At 35.5% G+C, this 25,632-nt stretch overlaps 1 protein-coding gene across 8 annotated transcripts in view; it reads right to left on the bottom strand.

Annotated features, from left to right (window-relative positions):
- The window catches only part of ssh2b (slingshot protein phosphatase 2b), a 61,403-nt gene that overhangs the window by 23,342 nt on the left and 12,429 nt on the right, over positions 1 to 25,632 (bottom strand). For 4 of the 8 annotated variants that reach the window (XM_073934734.1, XM_073934732.1, XM_009295650.4 and 1 more), the window contains exons 1-3: positions 11,687 to 11,971; positions 2,544 to 2,662; positions 2,386 to 2,450 (exon numbers count right to left, since the gene is read on the bottom strand). In XM_073934734.1, the coding sequence (XP_073790835.1) occupies positions 2,386 to 2,450; positions 2,544 to 2,662; positions 11,687 to 11,835 (333 nt within the window). In that variant the 5' untranslated portion in view covers positions 11,836 to 11,971. 8 annotated transcript variants of the gene reach the window in all.

Below are 25,632 nucleotides of genomic sequence, written 5' to 3'. Positions count from 1 at the left end.
GAAACATAAAGACAGGGTGGGACAGAGTTGCTCCTTCTCTTTAAAAATCGCAAATAGTGTTTTGTTTTTATCACAGCTCTTCGGGTTAGACTGGTTGAGATCAAGAACATAAAGTAAGAGCATTCTGAAGGGGCAAGGCATGGCATATGATATAGACTGGTCTATAGATCTGATTGGTCAAAAGATTTGATGAGAAATTGAAGTATTAAGTGACATAAACAAAACAAAAAAAAGTTGATTCATTTAGGTAAAAATGACAAACTGCAAGTTTTTGTATGTGTACAGGGAATCCGGAAAATATTCATAGCACTTCACTTTTTCAATCAAGTTGTAGTGGTGTAGTACAAAATAAAATTGACCAAATATGTTTAACACAAGAAGTTTCAACGAATATTTTGATTTTTAGGTTTTACAGTGTATCAATATACAAGACACGTTTGTTTAGCTTTATATATGACTTACACATTCCTTAACTTGAGTTTCACCATTGATGCAGAGAACACTGGGATTTTATTATTTGTAAGGATCATTGTGGCTGAAGTCAACTGAAACATTTTTCCAGTATTGGAGGTGTCCAAACCTATTCCTGAAGAGGCCACTGTTCAGCAGATTTGAGCTCCAAAACACTTCAGCTCGCTGCATTCACGTCATGTTAAATACATTTTACTTACAAGTTTTAAACACATGAATGCCACCACAAAGCTGTTTTCACGAATGGGGCACTCTACATTTCAGAGTTTTCAAGCTGGGTGTGTGTCTACAAAAACTTGACAAAATTGATGGATGCAAGTCTGTTGTTAAATGCACGTTTTTGCTGAAACTTATAGAACTGCATGTCTGTCCAGCTAAGAGAATTAAAAAGACGCAGCAAAAGTAAAACATAAATCGCAATACTTCTAGGTATTATTTATAAAAAATGAACTTTCTGAATGTGACACGTATAACAAAAACTTTTATACAGTACACGCCATCTTGTACCATCCTGAATGCACCAGACATCTATTAAAACTAGTTAACTTGTAGGAACGTAGGTTCCAGGAGCATCCCTCTTATTGCGTGATCATTTGCTAAGTCACTGACAACATAAAACTAATATTACTCTTGGCAGCACAATATTTGACAAATTTGTTATGAGTTATGCAATGTATAAGGGTGCTTTCACACCTGCCTTATTTAGTTCGATTGAATTGCACTAGAGTTCGTTTCACCTTTTGGTACGGTTCGTTTGGGCAGGTGAGAATGCAGCAATCGTACTCGAGTGCGCACCAAAAGCGGACCAAATAAGCGTACAGAGACCTGCTTGAAGAGGTGGTCTCGGTACGCTTTCAAACGAACCCTGGAGCGGTTCGTTTGTGGTGAGAATATGATTCGTACTAAACAGGTCCAACCGCAAAAAGTACTGCGCCTTTTGGACTAATTCAGCTGCCGTAGGCCGATACGCTGTGCATTATGGGATATGGAGGAAAAATATTTGTTGACTGTGCTTTACCAAGAGAGAAAGAGGAGGGGAAAACATTACCTGATGGATCGTTGGTAATATTTCCGCAAGATGACCATGTTGCAGTTTTGCTAAATTAATTCACGCCTCCTCCTGAAGTGACTTGCGATTTTCCCGCATGTGAATTCTGACCAATCAATAAGCAGTTTAGAAAATATGTTCAACAACATCTAGCCTATAAGAGATGTGGATTTTGTCAGATGACTGCATTCTGGTTCGTTTCAACTGGTTCGGACCAAAGCCAGCAGTGTGGTGTGAAAACGACCCAAAGACGGCAGAAGATGCAACAATGCAACATGCATTACCCTAGGTCCGGACCAAATGAAGCGAACTACAGATGTGAAAGCACCCTTAATGTCTGCGCTTTGAAGTAGCCACTGACACGTGCTAGAGAGAGATCATCTGTGTGCATGTATATAACATGGGCATATCTTATAGCTCATAGTAACATGTGTTAGCTACCTCATCACAAATATTTGCAAATTGGTTTATCAACATCAGATCACTGGTCAAAAACACACCAGTGTCCTTGAGATTAAATGTTGGATAGACAATTGAAGGCACTAGGTCACTAAGTTGCTATCATTAAGACTAATGTTTAAAGGCAACACAATTTTTTCAAACGGTGATCAAAACTGACTGGAATTACCTGTGTGTTTTATTCCACACCTTACAATTAGAAACAAGAATTTCAACAGACCATGGAGTACAAAAGTTTCTGATGAGTCTGAAGATATTGATTAACCCATACTGGTGTGTATTATTAGGGCAGCAGCTAAACTCTGCAGGACAAAAGCTCTACATGGACAAATTTGGACGCTCCATGTCTATAAAAACAGCCAGCTAGGTTTTGGTAGATTTATTTATTGTGTGTGTGTATGTCTCACCAAGCGGATGTTATCCTCGGGCCGCAGTAAAGTGAACATGGTCTGCAGGTGCTGCTGAAGGTCCCCTGCGCAAAATGAGTACAAATAGTTCATTAATTTGAAATATTTGTATAATGTTACGGCCGAGTTTGCATGTGCTGTCCAGTGGATGTCCATACCTGCATGTTTGCTGCGCTGTGCTGTGATTCTGGAGGAGCAGGACGAGGCAGCAGAGGAGCCATTCCCACGTGGAAGGAAAAGGGCGGCACCTTTGACTGTTAGGAAGCTCTCACTGATGCTGGAGACAGAGAAAAAGATAACATCTGAGACCTTGGCCTGTTTAACAAATGTCATGGATAATCAAATAATTAAAATGAAAAGCTCAAAATGTACTTAAACTTTCTTAATCTTAATTGCATATATGCGGGTCAGTGTTTGTGAATGTTTGTAAATGCTTTTATTTGTTTTATCATCTTGTCTGTGGATAATATATTGCTTTTTTAGAGTGGTTCAACTTTAATGTGATAATACAGTGGAGATTATATACAGAAAAGATTAAGAAGCAGAAAGAGTGGAGGGGAAGGATTGGCAGGCAAAGGATCGAGAACACTGTAGTGCTTTGTGTCAACAAACGACAAGACTTGAGTAAAAGGCACATATAAATAAAATGAATTGTTGTTGTTATTATTATTTTATTATTATTATTATTATTATTATTATTACAATTACTATTATTATTATTTTAAAAAGGCAGTAGGTGATGCCAAGTCCTTGCCATTATGCGTGACTGATTGAATCCTTCATTTAAAGGGTCATGATTTGACATGATTTGGGTAGGCTCAATTGTCCTTTGAGTGTGAATGAGTGTGTGTGGATGCTTCCCAGAGATGGGTTGCGGCTGGAAGGGCATCCGCTGCATAAATATGTGCTGGATAAGTTGGTGGTTCTTTCTGCTGTGGCGACCCCGGATTAACAAAGGGACTAAGCCGAAAAGGAAATAAATGAATGAAGTCAATGACCGTTTTTGAATATTCTTTAGTATATCTTCCTTTGTGTTCAACACAATCTTAAACAGGTTTGGAACATGGATGAGGTTGAGTAAATGACGACCGAATTCTCATTTTTGGGTGAACTATCCCTTTAAATGAAAATAACTCTAGGGGAGTTTGTCAAGGATGAAAAAAGAAGCTTAAACTAGTAGAGGGAACCTAATATATGTAGAGGAAAAGTCCAAATAAATGTTAAATCCTAATTAAATCATGAGAGTACATTTCCCAGGAGAAAGCTGATATAGACTCTGCCTGCACAGAGAAATCAGGTTGATGATTTTTAAATTAGCCATGAGACGAAAACATCAATCTTAACCGTGTCTATTATGTCAAAGAAACGCTGTGAATTCTGATGTGTTTCACATCCCGAGTGGAACATGAGACATTCAGTTCAGTAGGGGAATATGGGAGGACTTCTTTTTGAGGACATTAGCTCACACACCGAACTCTCTGTGCAGGACGCAAACAAGAACACTCTGTTCCCCATCACTGCGACAGCTGGGGGATCTGTGTGTGCGACTTTCTGTTCTTTGAATAATCCCATGCAACATATCGCCCTCCAATCAATGACATTCAAACTATGCAGACCGTAAAACAAGAGTGTGAATAGCAGAGAGAAGTGAGAGAGGAATGGATTTATATGGTTTGTGTTCGTGTGTGCATGTGTGCCTGCTGTTTTGAGTCATGTGCGCAACCATATGTCTTTTTATGAGGCTGTTATTGTAGGCTGGTTCAAAAGAAATGAGAATGAAGCATTATGGGAGTGTGTCCATGTGACTTGAGTATCTAAGGTCTGTCCAAGCTTTACAGTGATTTAAAAACGATTTGGGGCAAGTTTAAGCCAGCTCTTTTCATCAATGTGATCTGTTGTTTCAGCAGAACCTTTTAATTAAAGATGACTAGGTCAATAGAAAGAAGAAAGAAAAATACATGCATAGGACACCGTTGCTTCTTCTTTTGTAATCCACAGAAAATAGACGACATGAGGTTTGATGACTGTATTGTAGAGCTGGCTAAAATGAGAATCGCAATTTTTTTTTTGATTAAAATAAAGATCACGATTCTCTCACGATTCTGTAGATGTAAAATAAAGGTGTGGTAAAAACAAACATATGGCGACATCGATAATAATATTATGTGCAGGTCTACTGGTTTCTATCAATAATTATATTGTACTTCTAATCTGCTTGTTAAGTGTGACGTCACGCGGAGCAGCTTCCGGGTCCAAGCGCTCTTTTCAACTGTATGGGGAGACTCGTGAAATGGTAATAATAAACGTTTATAAAGCGATTTAATACTTTCGAAAGTCACGATCGCAATATATATGTCCATGCCTAATATCCGATGACCAGAAAGGGATTCATTGTTTTATGAATTGTTAAAATGTTGGTATTTGTGATGCAGCAAGCCCAGAGATTGTTGTGTACACTATGACTTTATGTAAAATTAACTTTAATGTGTGATAGGAATAAAAAGTGATCATAAACGAATGATTTTTCCACTCAAGTGAATGGCGGCTTGGACCCGGAAACAGTATTACATACGTCACAAACACGTCACCACTTGACAAGCGGATAATTCTTTTTTTTTTTTTTTTTAATACTTTATTTAGAAGGATTTTTTTTTTTTACATTTGCACAAAAAAAAAAAAGACAAACAATCAACAACAACAAAACAAAATATATAAACAAATATCCCCAACACTACTTTCCCTTTTGTGGCTTTAACAGAAGATTTACATAGCTAACAATCTGCAAACATAAAGTCCTCAAGATATACGATACACATAAAAAGTGAACAGTTCAGTGTGTGATAAAAGAAAGGTTCTGTATACCTTTATTACAAGCACTGCCATTGTGAAAGGCATTACAAGGTTACAGTGACATGAAAGAGGAATAAGAAAATATAAAAAAATAAAAATAAAAATAAAAAGGGGGGGGGGGGTTCTTTTGGGATTATGAGAGATTTTATATATCCTCCTGCTCCAAAAATTGTAAATGGTCAACGTATGTAAGAAAGGGAGGACAAGCGGATAATTCTGAAGTTGAATTATTATGTTTGAGATATATGCTTGCAATCTGTTATATTAGACAATTTTATTCACTGGTAAAATCAGACATTTGCCATTATCAGATTATATTCAACTATATAGGCTAGAGTAGTTATACTGACATTGTAAACATTTATTTTTATGTGCAACTCTAGGTTCGCTATGAAAGAAAAAACAGATCAAAAGCTTGTCCTAATGATAACTCTAAAATGCGATATGATCATTTAAATAAATTGCCCACTTTCGGTTTCATTTTGACTGCTAAGTGCTTGTTCATACTTCACGCGCGGCTCCCAAACGATCACTCTGTGCCACAAACTGAATATTATTTGCAACTGTATAACCAACATATGCAGGTTCCGTTCGCGCGCGCCCTCTCTGTGATACCAGCTCACGGTCAGCAGCTCATGTCACGTGTGATTTCCCGATCGCGAAAACATCATATTAAGACAAAAATAACATTTTTAGGTGAACTATACCTTATAAATACATTGTGACTCATTCAACATCATATGGAGGTGTCAATGTTACTGAGCAATAGGGGTGTCAAAATGAATTGTTTCTTCGGTGCACCGCGATGCAGACGCGGACAATAAGGTATCGGTTCAGTTTTTTTTTTTTCGTTTTTCTGCTCCGCTCAGCGTGAGCTCTCCCTGTTGCGAGGGCTTAAGTGTTTGCGTGTGTGCGTGTGTGCGTGCGTGCGCGCGTGCGTGTGTTTGTTTGTTTCTTTGGTGCTGTCTATGTTTGTGTATGTGTTTGAATGAGAGACAGTGTGGTACTGTTTGTTTATACAGACAGCTTGTTATAGCCTCCCCCCAAAATATAACACTGTATTGGAAAGCATCGTCAATGCACCGTGATGCACCGAGATATCGAATTGAACCGAATCGAAGGCATGATAATCGTAACCGTACCGAACTGTGAGACCAGTATAGGTTCACACTTCTACTGAGCAACGTGTGTGAAACAATAAAAAGACTCGTGCAGCCGCCTTTTCTTCTCTCCTGAACTATGATTGACAGAATCGTAGAAATGCTGGAATAAGATCGTCTAGGGCAGTGGTTCTCAAAGTGGGGGTCGGGACCCCCCGAGGGGTCGTGGGGCAATGAAGGGGGGTCGCCTGGTGATTTCCAAAAATCTATTTATTTTTATTAAACCATAAGAATTAACATATTTTATCCATAACTATACTGAAAATAAAAATAGTCGTTTATAGTTACTATATACTATATAGTTACTATAGTAGCTTATAGTTACAGTTCTATTGGATTGCGACCCCTGGGGTAATTACATTATATTAAAGGCAGCAATAGCGTCAGATTCATTTTGATTTTATAACATCAGGTTATACTTTCTGGCACATTTAAAGCACTGACACAAATTTAATTGGTGTGTCTGCGTCATTGCATGCAAGGTTTCTGTATTTATAACCACCTCAGAGGATATTGGGGGTCGCGAGTCACTGGCATTGTTATTTTGGGGGTCGCGGGCTGAAAATTTTGGGAACCCCTGGTCTAGGGGGTCGAATTTAACGGTTAATTGTGCAGCTCTACTGTATTGTAATTCTGGGGTGCTAAACATGCATTAAAAGATGAAAAGTTCTTCCTCTGCACCTTGGGAACAGCACTGTCCAAAAACTCGACTTGTGCATGAATCTGCAAAAATGTCTCTGTAATGTGTATGCCAGGCCAGGTGGCATACCAATGCCACTTCACGAAGAAACACTACATGTCAGCACACATACAGTTCTGTAGTTCGCCTTCACTATTTTGGTTGTCAACTATCAAGAAATTACACATGCCTACTGACTAAGGGGCTGATCACACTGAACGTCCTTTTTGCATTGAGACGCTTCCAAGGTATCCGCTACATTCATTCTTCTGTGGCAGGGCGCCACACCAGAATTCATCCCGCCATGGCTACATTACAGCTTCTTATTCAAAATATTCGATCGTCTTTTAAATAGCGGGTTAAAATCGCATAGAAAGCGTATTAAAAGGTAAGTGAATAATAACAGTGCAAACCTTTCTGTAACCGTAGTAGTGCTGTGCGTTCTGTTTAACCCTTTAAGGTGACGTGCTGACTGACTGACTGACAGGTGCGTGAGGCCAGCAAACACGGGGTAGCTTTCAGTTATGATGAACACAGTCTCCATAATTATACTTTATTTTTAGATAAAGGTCTGTGGCTCTGCATGTAATGACTTTATCTTGCTGGAGTTTATAGTCGTTTTACTTTACTTCAGGACACATTAATGCCGCGGTTGGCTCTGCAAGTCTATCAGAGACATTCATAAATATTCCTAATAAATTTAAGAAATGTTGGAGACATACTCGGTACATAAACGCATTAAATCACACTTCAGCCGCGTTTATTTAAGGGTAAGAAGTTTTGTGCACGAAACAGAGGAAATCGGCGCTCAAGCAGAGATTGAAATGCTCGTAGGCTATTACATTAATGCGATCTCGACTGAATACTGCGCCCTCGACATCTGACAATGAAATAACGCTACATGTAGTGGTAGATCTGTGTAAAAATGCCTAACAGAGTCTGCCGCCACAGCTGGAAAAAATCCTAGAGGAAACACTGGCTTCTTTTTGAATGATTTACTAATGGCTGTGAGTGTTTTGCGCGCTGCTTATGCTCCCTGTGTGCCTCGCATTTTTGCCATTGTGCACTGTGCACTAAGTGAAAAAAAGTCAACTCTGATCGAAAAAGCATGTTATATCAATCAAGCCTTTTTATTCTCCAATCAAACGAAAGCAGAGGCGGGGTTTTTATTGAGGTGACAGCAGTGTTTGTGTTGTCAAGACGACTCTGGAGACTTTTGAAGATTGAGGAGAGACTAGTGGTTACTGTTTTAAGTTATTCTGTGCTGTATAAATCACAAATCTTGAATAATCACAATATTATTAAATATTAAAATTATACCAATATCAACAGCAACACTCGCGCACAATAGGCAGCTGATTCAGCAGTTGCCTAGTAGAGACATAAAAAGTGCACCACACTTCTTTTTTTCTTGTCAAAAAAAACCACAATGCGGTGCACCCTTGTAATTTTGAAGTGTAAAAGCACGTTTGGTTTGATTGGCTCCTAAAGGGTTGTCCTAAAAGTGTGTGGAAAACATGAGGTGCATCACTTTCTTCCCCATTTTCAAAGAGCTTTCTGTCTGTCTTTGCTAGGCAACAATCAACTGTTTTCTCAGAGGATGACAAACTAACAAAACATTGCTGCAGCTCTGATACAAGTTTTCTTTTGGATAATTTAAAAGCGCTGCAGTGTTTGGGTGTTCCGTGTTTGTCTAAGCTAATTAGTCTACCGAAATGTCTATATTTCATACAAAGTGTGAAACCGATCTTGTCATGTGACTAACGGTGCGATTATGACGTTCTGAAAAGCTGGAGATGTTTTCACCAAGGTGCGCCTGGAATAGCCCTGGTTTTGTTTACACAGAGATGATAATGGTATTGTTTTTCAAACACAATACATCATTTAAAAAAGTCCCAAAATTTCTCTCAGTCATTCATTGTAAAAATAAGCAGCCAAAAACATAACTGAAAAATAATGTAATGTTACTACAAAGTCTTTCTTTGTAGTAAAAATCATATTTGATATTGATTTCAAAATGTACACAAGTTCATAATTCTTGGCTTATACAGAGTTGTACATAATAACCTGAGGTTCAGACTAGATCTACAGAGGAAGTACTCAGTTAAATCCCCAAAAAATCCTCTATTCTGGAAAGCATTTTTAAAATGTGCCAACTATTCACCAAATGCCCACCAGAGCAAAATAACAAACTCAAGAGCACACAAATAAAGCTGCAGTTTGGGTCAAAAACTGTCCAACCACATATCAATCCACAGTCGTCTATGTCCTCATACTGTAGAAAGATTAACACACATGGTTTCATTTAAGCAGTGGTTTGAGTTTTACAGCAGGAAAAGGGAGGGGAAAGACAGAGAGACGAGAAGACAAACGTGTAATGGTGAACCAAACACTTCATCAACGTGTCCACTGACAGCATCAGGCTTGAGTCATTATTGAAACCAGCTTCATGGGTGTTACTCTCCAGCAGATTTCTGAATCAATCTGTTGATTTAAATGAACCACGCCAGACTACATATTCAAAACATGTTTCTGAAATGGTTTATTTCAACAATACTTCCCTTAAAGTGCCTTTATTTTGCTTTTACGAATATTAGTTTGACACCGTGTTCAATGTGCATTTAAATATGTATACAAAAATCTATACATTTTCTATCTAGATTAATCTCACTGTAATCTTGGAATTAATCTACATTAAAATGGCTCATTTGAATTCTGCTGAGGGCATTCAGAATATGTGTGCAACCCAAATAATGACTAGAAGTAAGTTTTGGAGAACGGGTTTCTCAAGCCAGGTGTCACATTAGACCAGGGGCTTATCTCCTGTTTCCAAATTGCATAACACACTGCTTGAGAAGCTGATCTACTATGATAATTGGTGATGAAAATAATTGATGTTTAAAAAGATGTACTTGTGTTTACTATCTGTTTATTCAGTTAAACATGAATTTTGAACTGTAGGCCTACATAAGCTCGAAACAGCGATTTTTGATCACCTTAATCCAACTAAAGTCATAACTGATCTAAACAGAATAGATGTAGGACATTTAGAGTATCCATATATTAGTGGCATTATTGAAGTAAACACCGCGAACAAGCTATTACGGTCATGTAGGGCTTTTCACCATATTTTCCGACAAGATCCACAAAACCGGCTGTCAGTAAAGGACCACGCGCACACACACACGCACACGCGCACACACACAAACACACACACACACACAGCCCCTTTCACACAGTGATACCTGTAAATATATGGAAAACCGGAACGACTTTACTGGTACATGCTTACAATCTGTAATTTTCTGCTAAAAATCTGTGACTGACGTAATTTTCGTGAATACAGAAGACTGGGTGGGTATTTTTGCATTTCGGCAGGTTTTGGATATTGTTGGGGCTGGAATCAGTCAGCTACATCGGCAACACAGTGTGCGCTTTCGGTTTCATTTTCACTGCTAAGAGTGGTTTACTTCCAGCGCGGCTCCCAAACGATCACTCAGTGCCACAAACTGAATGACAGTCAGCTCACGTCACGTGTGATTTTGCGGTCGGAAATACATTACATGAAGACAGAAATGACATTTTAAGGTGAATTATATCTTATAAACACAGTATGTGATTCCTTCAACATCATTTGGAGGTGTCCACATTGCTGAACGACGTATGTAAAACAATGTGAGGACTTGTGCGGCCATCATTGCTTCTTTCCTGAACTTGAAAATATGATTGACAGAATCGTAAAAATGCTGGATTAAGATCGTCTAGGGGGTTGCGATCTTTTTACGATTAATTGTGCAGCTCTAGAATCTATAATGTAAAAATATGGCAAATAACACACCAGACTAGGCCATCAGATCAACCAGAGCAGATTGCATTTTCAGAAAAGAGGCAAATAAATTTTTGACGTTTAATAAATGATGTTTGAGAATCATTTGAGAAATGAGGTTATATGAAATGTAAATTAAGAGAAATTAAAGTGTTTTATACCTTAGATGACTGTAAACCTACTGTACAACTAACTTAAAATAGCATAATATGATGATAAATGGTTTTTTTTCCTAGCCACTTCCAAGTAGACATCCGGCAACAATCATAGTTTACACATTTGCACCAGTAAACCAAACATTGCTCATGTCTTAATGACACTTCTGTACAATACTCCACCACACTCAATTAAAGATACTGTGGTCTGCTTAAACGGAAAGAACGTTTTGTTTTCTGCACAATGATAAAAAAGCGAGTGGCAAGGGCTTCCTGTTTACCGAGGACAGGAAGACGGTGTAGCGGTGATGTAAGGTGTAAAACTACACTTTGTTGTTTGTTTTGACTGCCTCTGTCGCCGTGTGACGTGAACAAATGTAACCGGCTTCTCAAACAGAAACATGGTTTGAGTAAAGTCTCTACTGAGTTCCTTGATGAACTAAAACATTGTTCATTACGGGAAGCAGCAGAACTCAAGAAACTACAGCAAAGATAAACAGCTCGTTGGAGTCATAACTATAACTGAACTTTGGAATCTGAGTGTGAGATGATGAAAATGAGGAAGGAAATTTAAATAGAAATAAAAACATAAACAAACGGTAAAGAAAATGAAGATCTTTTTCAAACTTACAACTGTTTGATGTTGTCCTGGTGCATGAAGCCACTTTGCAGCAGTATTTGTATCCCATCGTGAGCCAACAGACATTCTGTGGATGTGTTTAAATCAGTCTCCAGACCACTTAACGTCTTTACATCAGACAGCGGTGAGGAAACCCCCATTAGAGCTTCTCCATCCTTTTACCACATGCTGAAGAAATGATTAAACCCCTCTACGCTAGTTTCTCTGAGCTACAACGTCATTGATCGGATGAGCGTATTGCACTGTGAAGACTCTCTCCTCTCAGTTCAGATCTCTGGTGTTTCCATCTGCTCCAGCAGTAAATAGAGGGACGGTGGGCGGAGTCAGCACACATGTGCTCCAGTGGACTGGACAACAGACTCCTTATCAACCCACTGAGTAAACACAACAAACTGCATTTACGGCTATCAGGAAACACATTATAATATTATTATTTTATATGCATTTTAATAAAAGTCTTTGAAGGCACAACTTTTGATTAAAAGTATTGATGTACAAAACGACTATTATTTAAAGTGTAATATAATGGTTGAGCAAATCTTAAAATCTATAATCAGGCAATCTATTGTGCATCTACACCAGAGGTGACCAAACTAGGACCCGCAGGCCATCCTATCTGAAAAAAGAAGGAGAGTGATGGGGGATTGTTTAGAGATTGTCATTTCAAATTTAATGTAACCTTTTATTTGCTTGTTTTACTGTTAAGCTACAAAAAAAAAGCAAACTGAAATTAAATGTTTTAATTTAAATGATGTCAGTTATTCATATTTAGTTTAAAAAGTACACACTGCCACCCGACGGATAGAGGACTTTGGTTAGCAAACCAAGGCAAAGGCAGATTCTGCTTGACTAGTGTATTTAGCATTAAGCTCCAGTGTGTTATAAATTTGATTATGTTTTTGTTGCAACAGTAAAAAGTTATACTGCATTAGTTAATATGATGTTTTCTATTTAATTTGAAATATTAGGAAATTACCCATGGCGACTTTAATGTAAAATAGTTTTGTATGTTTATCTTTGGCCAACGGCTTTCAATGATATTTGATTTTTGACCCTTTATATGAATAAGTTTGGGCACCCCTGATCTTTACACTCTTCAAAATAAAGGCCCTTCATTAGCATTGATGGTGCCATGTAGAAACTTTAACTGTTAGAATCGCTAAAAGATGCACTGAGATGCATCAACCATCACATGGCTAGCATAACATACAAATACAGGACAATAACTTAATTATTAATTAGGTTCATGAAGGCACTGAGATGCATATATTAAATTTTTTCCAATGAAAAAAAATTTAATAATTGAAATTAGCACTTATTCTTCCAAAAATGTAACATTTTTGTCTTACTTTATTTTAGTGCTGCGCAATATATCGTTTTTATGGATATTGCAATGATCACATAGCAGGATACGCATTGTCGACTCAGGAATATAATTTATCATTTGCATGTGTTTTTGAGGTCTGTGACTGTATCACAATTTTTAAAGCATAAGAAACTGTAGCATTTGTAACTTTAATATCAATTAATTGAATTGAATTATTAATACAATGAAGATATAATTTTATTATTAAATTACTGTACCACAATAGACTCTTCAGAAAACACTTTTTATTTAATTTGTCTGTTTTTCTTTATTGTATTTATCTGTGCTTGTAGATTGTTTATTATATTTTGCACAGATATACTTCCTTACTGAATCATCCCAATCAATCTAAAATGATTCTAATATGCTTTCCAAATAGAGATATTCAAGTGATCTGGTAAGATTGTGTTCATATAGAAGAAAACTAAATATTGCAATGTTAGAATTTCCAATATCATGCAGCCTTTTAATACATTTTAGTAATCCAATTAAACCTATTCACAAATGATTTTTTCTGGGGAAAAAAGCCTGAAAAATGAGTCAATGATTATATATGTGGTAAGCTAAACTTGCACAAATCTTATCTAAATATCTTGAATATTCACAGGCACTTATCCACAAGGAGAATTAATTAGATGCACAGGCATATTTGAGCTATTTATAATATCAAGACATGTTCAACAGATAATTCGGTTTTTATAACTATATTCCACAATTCTGCTCACATATTTTACACAACATCACAATCATAGGCCTCAAACATGTGCAATCAATATGCCTTTAGGGTAAAGCTGCATGATTTTAGAACAAATGAGAATCATGATTTGCCTTTAAATATAGATCAAGGGCCCTATCATACACCCGGCACAGTGTGGCGCAAGGCACGGCGCAATAGTCTTTTGGTAGTTTCAGCTTGGTGCAAGAGTCGTTTTGAGGCGTTGTGCTACGCTGTTTAAATAGCAAATGCATTAGCGCTCATTTGTGTGCCCATAGGCGTTCTGGTCTAAAAAGGAAGGCGTTCTGAGGCGGACCGCTGGCGCGTTGCTATTTTGAGAAACTATAATAGATTTTTCATTAGACCAAAACTAACCCGGTCTAAACTCCGGCGCAGAGTTGCGCCTCGCTTACGCACTGCTTAATACGCACAAGAGAGCAATAGGCAAATATCTTTACATATGAAAAAAATTCATATTAAGGATATATTTAGGATATAATAAGAATAGATATAGGATATAAATATAAAGGATTAAAATATTACAAAACAAATTATTTTCTAGCCTACATAAATATGAAAAATCACTGCTTTTATGTGTTCTTCAGGCTTTTTCAGTTCATTCATAACAATTTGCTTTTGTATAATGTTATTATTATTAGCAGTATTATTTATTATACCCATATTTATATAAGCTTGTATATTTGTCAAAAACAAGCTTAGATTTGCCCACCTGCAGGTTTTAGACCATATGGGGCACAGCATGTGTTTTAGGATATAACTCAGGTTTTTGAGCACATTTTGTTATTATTGTTTATTTATTCGTTTGCTGGAAATTAGAACTGAATTTAGAAATAGTTTTAAAACGAATATTTGCGCTTAACAAACAAAATTAATTATTTATAGACTAATTGATGTCTGTGCGTAAAGGTTTCCCTATCCATGAGCGAATGTGAAAGTGATCCATTATCTCTCATTCTCACGCAGTAGATGCTCTGTTTAACAGTTTTCTGTTAAAAAACTGTTAACTGTTTGCTAGTGACATGCTCATTTTTTCCACTTAGACTTACTTTGCGTCCTGTAAATAGCGAATGCGCTCTTACGCCTGTTTCACACCGCAAGCGTCAGCGGCGCGTGAGCAGAGCGTGAGCAGCGCGTTTGTCGAGCAGTAGCAGCACGCAGGCGTTTGCCTTTCACACCAGCTGCGTCTGCAGCGCGCAGTTCTTCGGCAGCTGCTGCTGAGATCAACCTATCTCTGTCTATTCTATCTAGTTACCCATGTCTCTCTATATACAAATACACTTTTTAAACTTTTCATCTGCACCAAGGCCCCACCTATGCTGTTTCGTTAACCTGCAAATATTTATTTTACAAATTTTATAGATCAAATAGTACTGTATGCTTCTAAAGCTAACTTATATGAGAAGTGTCTACAGTCAGAAGACAATCGCCTGTGATATCATGTCATTTGTTTTTTATTATCAGGTTGCTGTAGACCTAGTTATAATCATATTTATACAATATAGTTATAATGATATTTATACATGATCAAACTAGTGTTAATTTCTCCGCTTCAGTGATGTCCAGCGGCAGAATAACAGCTCGTTAATTCATGCTCGTGCAGATGATGAGACGGACAAAAGTAATTAATGCATGCCATTCTTTTACTTTTTTTCGTGTTGTCAGATTCAGAGTGCAATTTGTGCAAGCAGCTCCCGGTAGGAATAACTCGAGTGAACATAAAACAAAGCCGATTAAAACTTTCTTCCTCTGCTCCGCTGCACAGAACACAGCGAGCTCACATCATCCAGCATGCGTGTCGAACTACACTACCCACAATACACTTCGCTATGGACTACAATTCCCGTAAATATTCTATTTCCCCTCTCCTACAACACTAGTGTGCAACTGATACTAAAATTGTTTTACATTTGGTTTTGTAGTTCGGACCTAAATAAATGTTTGTTGCCGTTTTAAATCGTTTTAAGTGAATTTGAATGACTATATATAAACCATTTGACATTATTAACGCATTTATTGGGTAAAATTGCTACTTTTTACTGTCATTCAATGTGTTTTGGTCGTTGTCAATGCACTGTCACTTTAATTGAGCGTGAGCAGCGCGTCAAAAATAGACCCAGCGCCGAAACTATCGCTGCACTGCTGCTTCGGCGACGCTCACGCCTCGCTCTGACGCGCTGCTGCTGCGTGCGGTATGAAAGCTCTAATCTGTTAACATGGACGCCGAAAACACACGCGCTGCTCACGCTCTGCTCACGCGCCGCTGACGCTTGCGGTGTGAAACAGGCGTTAGCGCGACGCAGCTGGCTCTTAAAGGGAATGGGAGATGAGACTCTAATTGGTTTATTCTCAAAACACACCTATAACTCATTAAGAAAATAAACTCAACCCTTTTAGACCATGCGCCACAGCGCAAAGCAGATTTTCCCGTCCTTAAATTCGCAAAAACGCGTTCTGACATGCCCTGAAAGCGTTTGCGCCCTGAGTTTTGCGCTCTGCGCATGGATCGTCAAAATAGAGCCCCAAGACTCTTGAGGCAGCCAAACAAAAACAAAAAACGAAACAAAGAAATTTACCAGCCATTCCAACACAACTGTATTTCCTGCAATGTTATTACGATATTATACAATTCATATGTTTAAAATCTCAGTTTGAATAAATTATTCAATACCTCACTTATAATGAGGATGAATCAGCACTTTTTGAGGAATTACTTGTATCAATTTACCGAATTGTAAAATTTTAAACGGTGCTTTTCACCACATATTGGCATAATGTAACTGACACAACCTTAATTTTAAGTTGCTTTCAAACTGTATTGCTACTGTGGACATCCGTGTCTATATTCAACTTCACTGTTTGAATAACAACTGCTCTTTCTAGGGCAAATAAAAATTTTATTGTACTGCTGCGATCACTAAAGCATTAATAAACATATGCAAACATCAATGATTTAGAATTATATATTGCATGAAAGTGAACTGGATGACGCGGTGGCGCAGTGGGTAGTGCTGTCACCTCACATCAAGAAGGTCGCTGTTTCAAGCCTCGGCTGAGTCAGTTGGCATTTCTGTGTGGAGTTTGCATGTTCTTTGCATGTTCGTGTGTTTCCAGCGCATCAGCTACAGTGAGTACTATGCAACCTCACGGAGGCTGTGCTGGAGCACACACATGTGCTTGACACAGAAGTATAAATCAGCCTTAAGGGCAACCAAAATTGGTATTTCTATGGCATTTCTGCAAAAAAATAAAAAATAAAATAAATAAAATAAAAAAATATTAAAATGGAACTGTTTTTTTTTAAGGGTAATAAAAACCGCATTTGTATTCAACTTACACATGTGTTATTTTGGACCATGTAATGTAATCATCTCAAGCAACAAAGCATATCTAATGTGATCAAAACACTGAACAATAACAGCTTACTACCCTAAAAATGCAGCTATACAATAGGAGGAAGCTACAACCGAAGTGAGGAAATTAAAACAGTCCTCTTAAACAGTACACAAGTGTTGCAGCAGTGTTGGAGGTCGTCCTATCTTCAGGTAACAGAGAAAAGATGATGGAATTTCCCTTCATAATGATAGCAATCATGAGAGCCCTTACTAGAGGACAGGATAGGTCTTTTCCCATGGGTCGCTCAAGCTTTGTCCTACCCAGTTTCCCCTGTTGTGACTGACTGAGTTACTGAAATCCTAAACCAAAGGTGAAATACAAGGCCCTGGGTAAACATTTAGGTTGCCCGTCACGTGATAATGTGCTATGGCGATGTATTTAAACTAGTGCCCGTCGCTAGGGCCACCAAAACACAAATAGTGCCCTTATCAGTGAAACTACTATAAATGACTAGCACTTCATTTTCGGTTTAAGTGCAGTAACCTTTAGCCATCGGTTGAATTCAGATGATATTGTTTTGTCTTGACAAACATCGTCTTTATTTTCATTCCGATTTTTACCCAACTGAAGGTTAACTCAAACTTGCATGCAAATCTGACAATATCCAGCTGGGTATTGACTGGCAGGAACTGTTTTTCATCATCTGTACAGTATAATCAATAGGCCCGAGCAGGTCAAGGTCTCTGTTGACATAATTTACAAGAGGTTTTATGAACTGGTTTCATTAAGTACCAGATCACATGGGAGAATGGAAAACGAGGACCTGATATGATATGATCTTATGAGTCTTCCTGTAAGCCACATCCACCTGCTTACCTCAGAAAAAGCAAGCAATTAAAGCAATTGTGTTCCTAGTAGGCATGGGCTGGTGTAAGATTCTGATGGTATGATTATCTTGGATAAAAATATCACGGTTTCACGGTATTGTGATTACTGCTCCAAAATAAGTTCTTTTTAAATGTCTGGGTAAAAAACTAAAGCTTTTCCCCCCTTTGTACACAATATATTTTATTTTGAGAAGTATTTTAAATATTTTGGAGCAGTAAACATGTCAGGCTAAAAAATCATTGACTTCTGCTGTATTCATCCGTTTCAGAAACACTGATTGCTAAATTTAAAACAGCATCTTTGGATATCTTGTTTGCTGAAGATACTGATGTCCTGAAATTTAAAAGAAATCTTACATATACTGTAGGAACAATATAGCTGAAAATTTTGTCAGTTTTAAAACCTTGGCTTTTCCAAACTGGGGTATACCTTGAAAACGGTTATCAGCCCATGCCTTGTTACGAACACCTTATACACAGAAATCATGGTAAACTATCCTAAAACTACCACAATGGCTTCAAAACTACATTAACAATACACACGCAACACTGTCGATTTTTTTGCATCAGCCTGGATGAAAAAAGTGCTTTTTCAGTCTAATCTGATGAACAAAATGAACTTTTTAGAACTTGTGAGAAAAATTGCTGATTGAATAATTGACATGCCCTGTTCAGATGTCACCTTAATGGTAATTTAAAAGATGAAAAGTGTTATTGTTTTTTAGGGGTAACAGAAATAAATGTTCATTAATTTTCTTGTCGGCTTAGTCGCTTTTATTAATCCGGGGTCGCCACAGCGCAATAAACCGGCAACTTATCCAGCACATTTTTACGCAGTGGATGCCCTTCCAGCCACAATCTCTGGGAAAGAAATAAATGTTTTTACATGAATTTAATAAATTAAAATATATTATTTTTGGCATAAAAGCTGTCATAAGTCAATTTAATATAACCAAAATGTAATGCTACTTTGGTAACTTCAAAATTTAAGGTAACATCAAATTTTTATGTATACTAGTCTGATTGGTCCACTAAGTGTTGTTTATTACATTATTCTTAACTTGTTAGTAATTCTAGTTTGCATGTATGACTTCAGTGGTGCTATTTAAAGCCCAGGACTGACAAAGTGGATGTCAAAGAACTAGTGATGATAAAAACTGACTGTGTTGTAGAGCTGCACGATTCTGGCTAAAATAAGAATCGCGATTTTTATTGTCAACATCGACAATAATATTATGTGTAGGTCTACTGGTTTCTATAAATAATAATATTTTACTTATAATAATTCTGATCTCTTTTAATATGTTTGAGATATATGCTTGCAATCTGTCATATTAGACAATTTTATTCACTGGTAAAATCAGACATTTGCCATTATCAGATTATATTCAACAAAATATAGGCTAGAGTAGTTATACTGACATTGTAAACATTTATTTTAATGCACAACTGTGGGTTCGCTATGAAAGAAAAAAACATCAAATGCTTGCCGTAATCATAACTCTAAAATGCGATATGATCATTTAAATGAAGTGCACACTTTCGGTTTTATTTTGACTGCTAAGTGCTTGTTCATACTTCGTGCGCGGCTCCCAAACGATCACTCTGTGCCACAAACTGAATATTATTTACAACTGTATTACCTGTTACTTGCAACATATGCAGGTTCCGTTCACTAAAGTAGACGCATGCGTCTATCATTAAGTAGAGCGCCTTCTCTGTGATAACAGCTCACGGTCAGCTGTTCAAGATCGCGATCTTTTTACGATTAATTGTGCAGCTCTACTGTGTCATCACCTCCCATCGCCTGCACTTGGCCTCATTTGGACCAAAAAGCTGCACGTGAACACACTAAAAGAACAGTCAGCAGATACGAGAACGTACATTCTGCTTCTGTGTCAGATGATGTGTCAAAACCCCAGTAGTCTGTATTGACATTCCACAAAAGGAACCCGGAACTGGTGCTGCACACATACAAACCATAAACAAAGCAGCATTTATATATCATTTTCACAGTACTTTCACTCACCGCAGAGGGATTCACTCATGCAAATATGTCTGATAATCTGATGATCCATATCACTTGCAAATATTTTCAAATGCTATGAAATGATAAATGGCTTCTGTGTGTTTCCTCTTGACTGGCATCTTTTGTTTAATTTTTTCTCTTCAGTTTTTGTTCTTGTGCTCTGATTTGTAGCTGAATAGCCTATCAGAGCACTCTCTTTCACTGATGGCCGATGTCGAATCCACAACCAGAACTGTTGCAGAAACTCCCTCCAAAATTAATCCGATGATAAGCAACGAGTGGATCACACCAAACAAACTAGCCACTCATCATCGCTTCCCAAAAGCTGACTGTGTCCTGGCCTTTAAAGAGGACGATGGTTAATTCATTTTCCAAGAGCTCTATCACATAAAATAAAGCAAATACACCAATAAACAAATAGCTATCTGTCTGTTTGCTTCGCACATGTTACAAGACAGAACACTGTTATAAACATGCTCCGTTTCTTAGACAGACATTAAACAGTCAATTATGTAACTTTAACAGATGTGAAAAGGACTGCTCACAAATTGTGGGAATATTATGGGTAATGCATATAAAACACAGCTGTCTGTAAATGAATCAATCTGTACCATAAAGAAGCTGTTCAAGGCTATCTGCATGTTATCAGAACAGACCGTGTCAGCATATATTTTACAAAAAAAATTAAATGTTAGGGTATTATAATTATTATTATTTACGATTAAAATTATTACAAATATATACAAAAATGAGTTTTAAAAAATAAATAATGAATTGGCTAATAATTTTTTTAATTCACCAAGTAATTAAAATGATTAACAACAACAACATCAATAATAATAATAATAATAATAATAATAATAATAATAATAATAATAATAACACCTAAACTATGTTTAAACAATTGTGGTAAGTGGTTTTTTTATAAAGACTGCATTTAAATAACTGCATTCGATTTTAGTTTATTTTACAATGCAACGGCAAAGTGATGGCAAATATGCATCTTTTGAAACATTATAAATACAAGTAATCTTTTTTGCTTTTGCTTGTCATATTTTACATTTTACAAAAGCAAAAATATATTACAATCAATAATAAATCAATGCATTAATCACCCTAATAAAAAATTGATGTATTAATAAAGTCCCAGAAAAAAGATACAATTATAATTACTACAGTTTCCTCTATGACATGGGCTCCATTGAAAATAAAAAGCCTGATGTTGTTGACTGACATTTCTATAATTGCATATTAAATCGTGCAGTGACAGATTTTAAATTAATTATCAGAACAAAATATAGTCTATATGGTTTGCTTAAACAAGCAAGGTTTATTTTCCTGACTCAATCCAATGTTTACTGCAAAAAGACAATCACGTACAGCATCGTTTTAACAAATAAAAAAGTAAAACTATTAGGATATGGTGACTTTTACCCATGTAAAATCTTTATAAGCTAGATTAGTCGTCAATGTGCTTGTCTAATCTCTGCAATACAGCAAACACAGCTAATTTTCTGCTACTCATCCTCCTCCTCCTTCTCCAGCAGTCGTCTCTCTCCATCCCTGTTTTGACTTGTTCTAAATGCAGCTCTACTCACCCTTCTGGTGCCCTTCGGCAATGACTAATAAAACCACTCCAGTGGAAAGACATTGTTTTTAGCCCTATTCTTCATAAATCACTATATATTGGCCTGTTTCAAGTACCTTCAGACAGAAGAATATTTCTACATGTCCTCTAAAAGATCTATAAAATCTATACTGACATGTTAAAGTGCCAAATAGTAAAACACTGGAAAACTACAAAATCTTTAATCCAGCTTGAGCTTAGTTATGAAGAAATGAAGAGTTAATTTGCAAAAAAAATTATAACAGATTAAACAAAATAAGATTTTCCCCCCCAGAAATAAAGTTTACATTTTTTTCTGTGATTTCTCAAAGTTACTAAAAAAATTCCAGTTTTAGTCATTTCCATAAAACATGTTTTTGCCATTGTACAATGTCTGAAGATCTGATCTAAAATATCTGCAATCTAAAATATCTTAACATTATTTAAAATGCATTAGCAAATAAACTCTTTAAAGATTAGGTCAACAAAAATTATTTTGTCAGAAATGAATAGTTAAAATGCAGTATGGTTATATATATATATATATATATATATATATATATATATATATATATATATATATATATATATATATATATATATATATATATATATATATATATATATATATATATATATATATATATATTTATATATATAGTAATCCAGTATAGACAACATATTTTGTTGCATTTAAATAACATTGACAGTTGATGATTCATTTAAATTCAAATGACATATAACAAACTACAAAATTTCACCTTAGTTATTTTGTTAGATTAGGCATTTTGGCTTTGGTACTGACTAATATAATGTATAAACACAGAATATTGTATTGTATACATCCCAAGTTGTCAGTCTATACAGCAGACAATATCCGTGTTAGTAAAGCATTCTGATATCTGATGGCACAATCAATGACACCGATATACGAGAACGTCCCATCACATTTGATTCACTGCCAAAAAGGGGTGAACTCATTTTTTCTGAATACTGTATACTGATCAAAAGTTGGGGGTCAGTATATTTTTTTATTTTTTTTATAACTTATTGTAAGTAGTTTCAAATGAAATTATTACTACAACCATTATTGTTTTTATCACTATTATCATTAATAATAATAATAATAATAATAATAATAATAATAATAATAATAATAATAATAATAATAATAATAATAAATATTGAAGTGATTTCTGAAGGATGGTGTAATTAAAGAGAAATGAAGCTGAAAATCTTTAAAATCACTAGAATAAATGATTCAATTAAATGATAAACTACTAACAAAAATAACTAACAGTTAATGTTATAGAGCAATAACTTTTCACAATTTTACAATTTGTACTGTAATTTATCCTACAGTTAAATCATACTGAACCCAAACTATACACATATACATACAGTTGAGTTCAGAATTATTAGCCCCCCCTGTTTATTTTTTTCCCCAATTACTGTGTTTAACGGAGAACAGATTTTTTTCAAAACATTTCTAAACATAATTGTTTTAATAACTCATTTCTAATAACTGATTTATTTTATCTTTGCCATGATGAGAGTAAATAATATTTGACTAGATGTTTTTGAAGACACTTCTATACAGCTTAAAGTGACATTTAAAGGCTTAACTTGGCTAATCAGGTTAACTAGGCAGGTTAGGGGAATTAGGCAAGTTATTGTATAATGATGTTTTTTTCTGTAGACTATCAAAAAAAAAGCTTAAAGGGGCTAATAATTTAGAAAAAATAATTTAAAACTGCTTTTATTTCTGCCGAAATAAAACAATAACATAATTTGGGAAATATTTAAAAAAGAAAAAACAAATATAACAATATGGGGGGGCAAATATTACTTATCTAATTATATATATATATATATATATATATATATATATATATATATATATATATATATATATATATATATATATATATATATATATATATATATATATACACACACACATACACACACACACAAACATATATGAACTAATTACTAAATAATAATAATAATAATAAGTTGAAGCTACTTGCATTTACTCAAATTGTGATGCTGACGAACCAAAGATTTTTTTATTTTTTAGATTTTGTTTAATCACAAATTAATAAACATCAGTAACCTTTTTTTCTGGTGCTTTAAGCTATATTATTACCATTAGTGCTACTATGTAATCTACTGGTGTGGTGAAAGTATTTTGGGAAAATGAAATATTGCAGAAGCTTTTTGAATCAACATCCATTTATGGAAACCTAAGTAAAGATACAACCGGCTGAACTTGCTCGTTCAGTGCGTCTGAGCCAACATGAAAGGAAACACTACACGCTGTGTTGTCACAAAATAACTGTCAAGCTTGACGTGACGAAATCTGTGGATCTCTACGTGATGTCATTCCTAGCACAGCAACAATGCCAAAAGAAAGCAGAGCTGCATCTGTGATTGATCTGTCAGTCTATACAGCAGACAATATCCGTGTTAGTAAAGCATTCTGATATCTGATGGCACAATCAATGACACCGATATACGAGAACGTCCCATCACATTTGATTCACTGCCAAAAAATACAAGTATAGGCACTGTTTCGAAGTAATCTACACATGTGTGATAAAAAAGTCACTTCTTTGAAATCTGAAAACAATGTCCTGTTTACATTGAGAAAGTGAGGTATCAGTTGAGCAGTGTTATTGATCATTAGCTCCGCCCACTCCTTTGAAGCATTGTTTCTTTTTTTCGGATGCAACTATTGAGCTCTAAAGATCTGAGATACCATAGAGTTCATATGATCTTTAGAGAAAATTACTGATCTTGTAACATTGTAGCCACCCGAGGGGGAGATTTTGTTACATAATTTAGACTTTCTTTCATGAGAACGACAAGATGAAAGTCACAGCTCTCATTTACTCTGCGTCATTCCCTAATGTTCTAGTACTGTCATAATGAAGTAGTCATTAGAAAGCATTTACTGATGGTGTGGTTGTTCATATCACTGCCTAGTAGTTCACTTTTAAAAAGCATAAATGCTGAAGTTATATATATATATATATATATATATATATATATATATATATATATATATATATATATATATATAGATATATAGATATATAGATAGATAGATATATAGATAGATAGATAGATAGATAGATAGATAGATAGATAGATAGATAGATAGATAGATAGATAGATAGAAGGATAGATAGATAGATAGATAGATAGATAGATAGATAGATAGATAGATAGATAGATAGATAGATAGATAGATAGATAGATAGATATATATATATATATATATATATATATATATATATATATATATATATATATATATATATATATATATATATATATATATATATATATATATATATATATGGGCAATTCCATGCAAATGTCAACCTTGCCATAAAAAATAATTTAGTTTTCACCAAAATAGACAAACCGTTTCTACATTTTTTGTGTTAGCAAGTATTTTACAGTACTGTAAAAATACTCGTAAATGTTTCTGTCAGTATTTCAAACTATTATATTTAATTTGCCAAAATCACACAAGTGGCTATTTCACAGCTGTCACATCCATAACGACACTTTTTCTTCATAAATGCAAAAATGTCAAATAAAATAAAATCAATCATTATAATTCTATAGTGAGCCGACTCATACCTGTTTGATAAGCATTGTTTCTTTTGGGTTGTATATATCATATATATAAGTCAGAATTATTAGCCCCTCTGGATTATTAGCGCCCCTGTTTATTTTTTTTCCCCAAATTTTTTTCAGTTCTGGGAAGATTGTTTCAGCACATTTCTAAGCATAATAGTTTTAAAAACTAATTTCTAATAACTGAATTATTTTATCTTTGCCATGATGACAGTAAATAATATTTTACTAGATATTTTTCAAGACACTTCTATACAGCTTAAAGTGACATTTAAAGGCTTAACTAGGTTAATTAGGTTAACTAGGCAGGTTAGGGTAATTAGGCA

This window comes from Danio rerio, chromosome 21 (assembly GCF_049306965.1).
Source record: "Danio rerio strain Tuebingen ecotype United States chromosome 21, GRCz12tu, whole genome shotgun sequence".
Lineage (NCBI taxonomy): Eukaryota > Metazoa > Chordata > Actinopteri > Cypriniformes > Danionidae > Danio > Danio rerio.
This window is presented reverse-complemented; position numbering and strand designations above follow the sequence as displayed.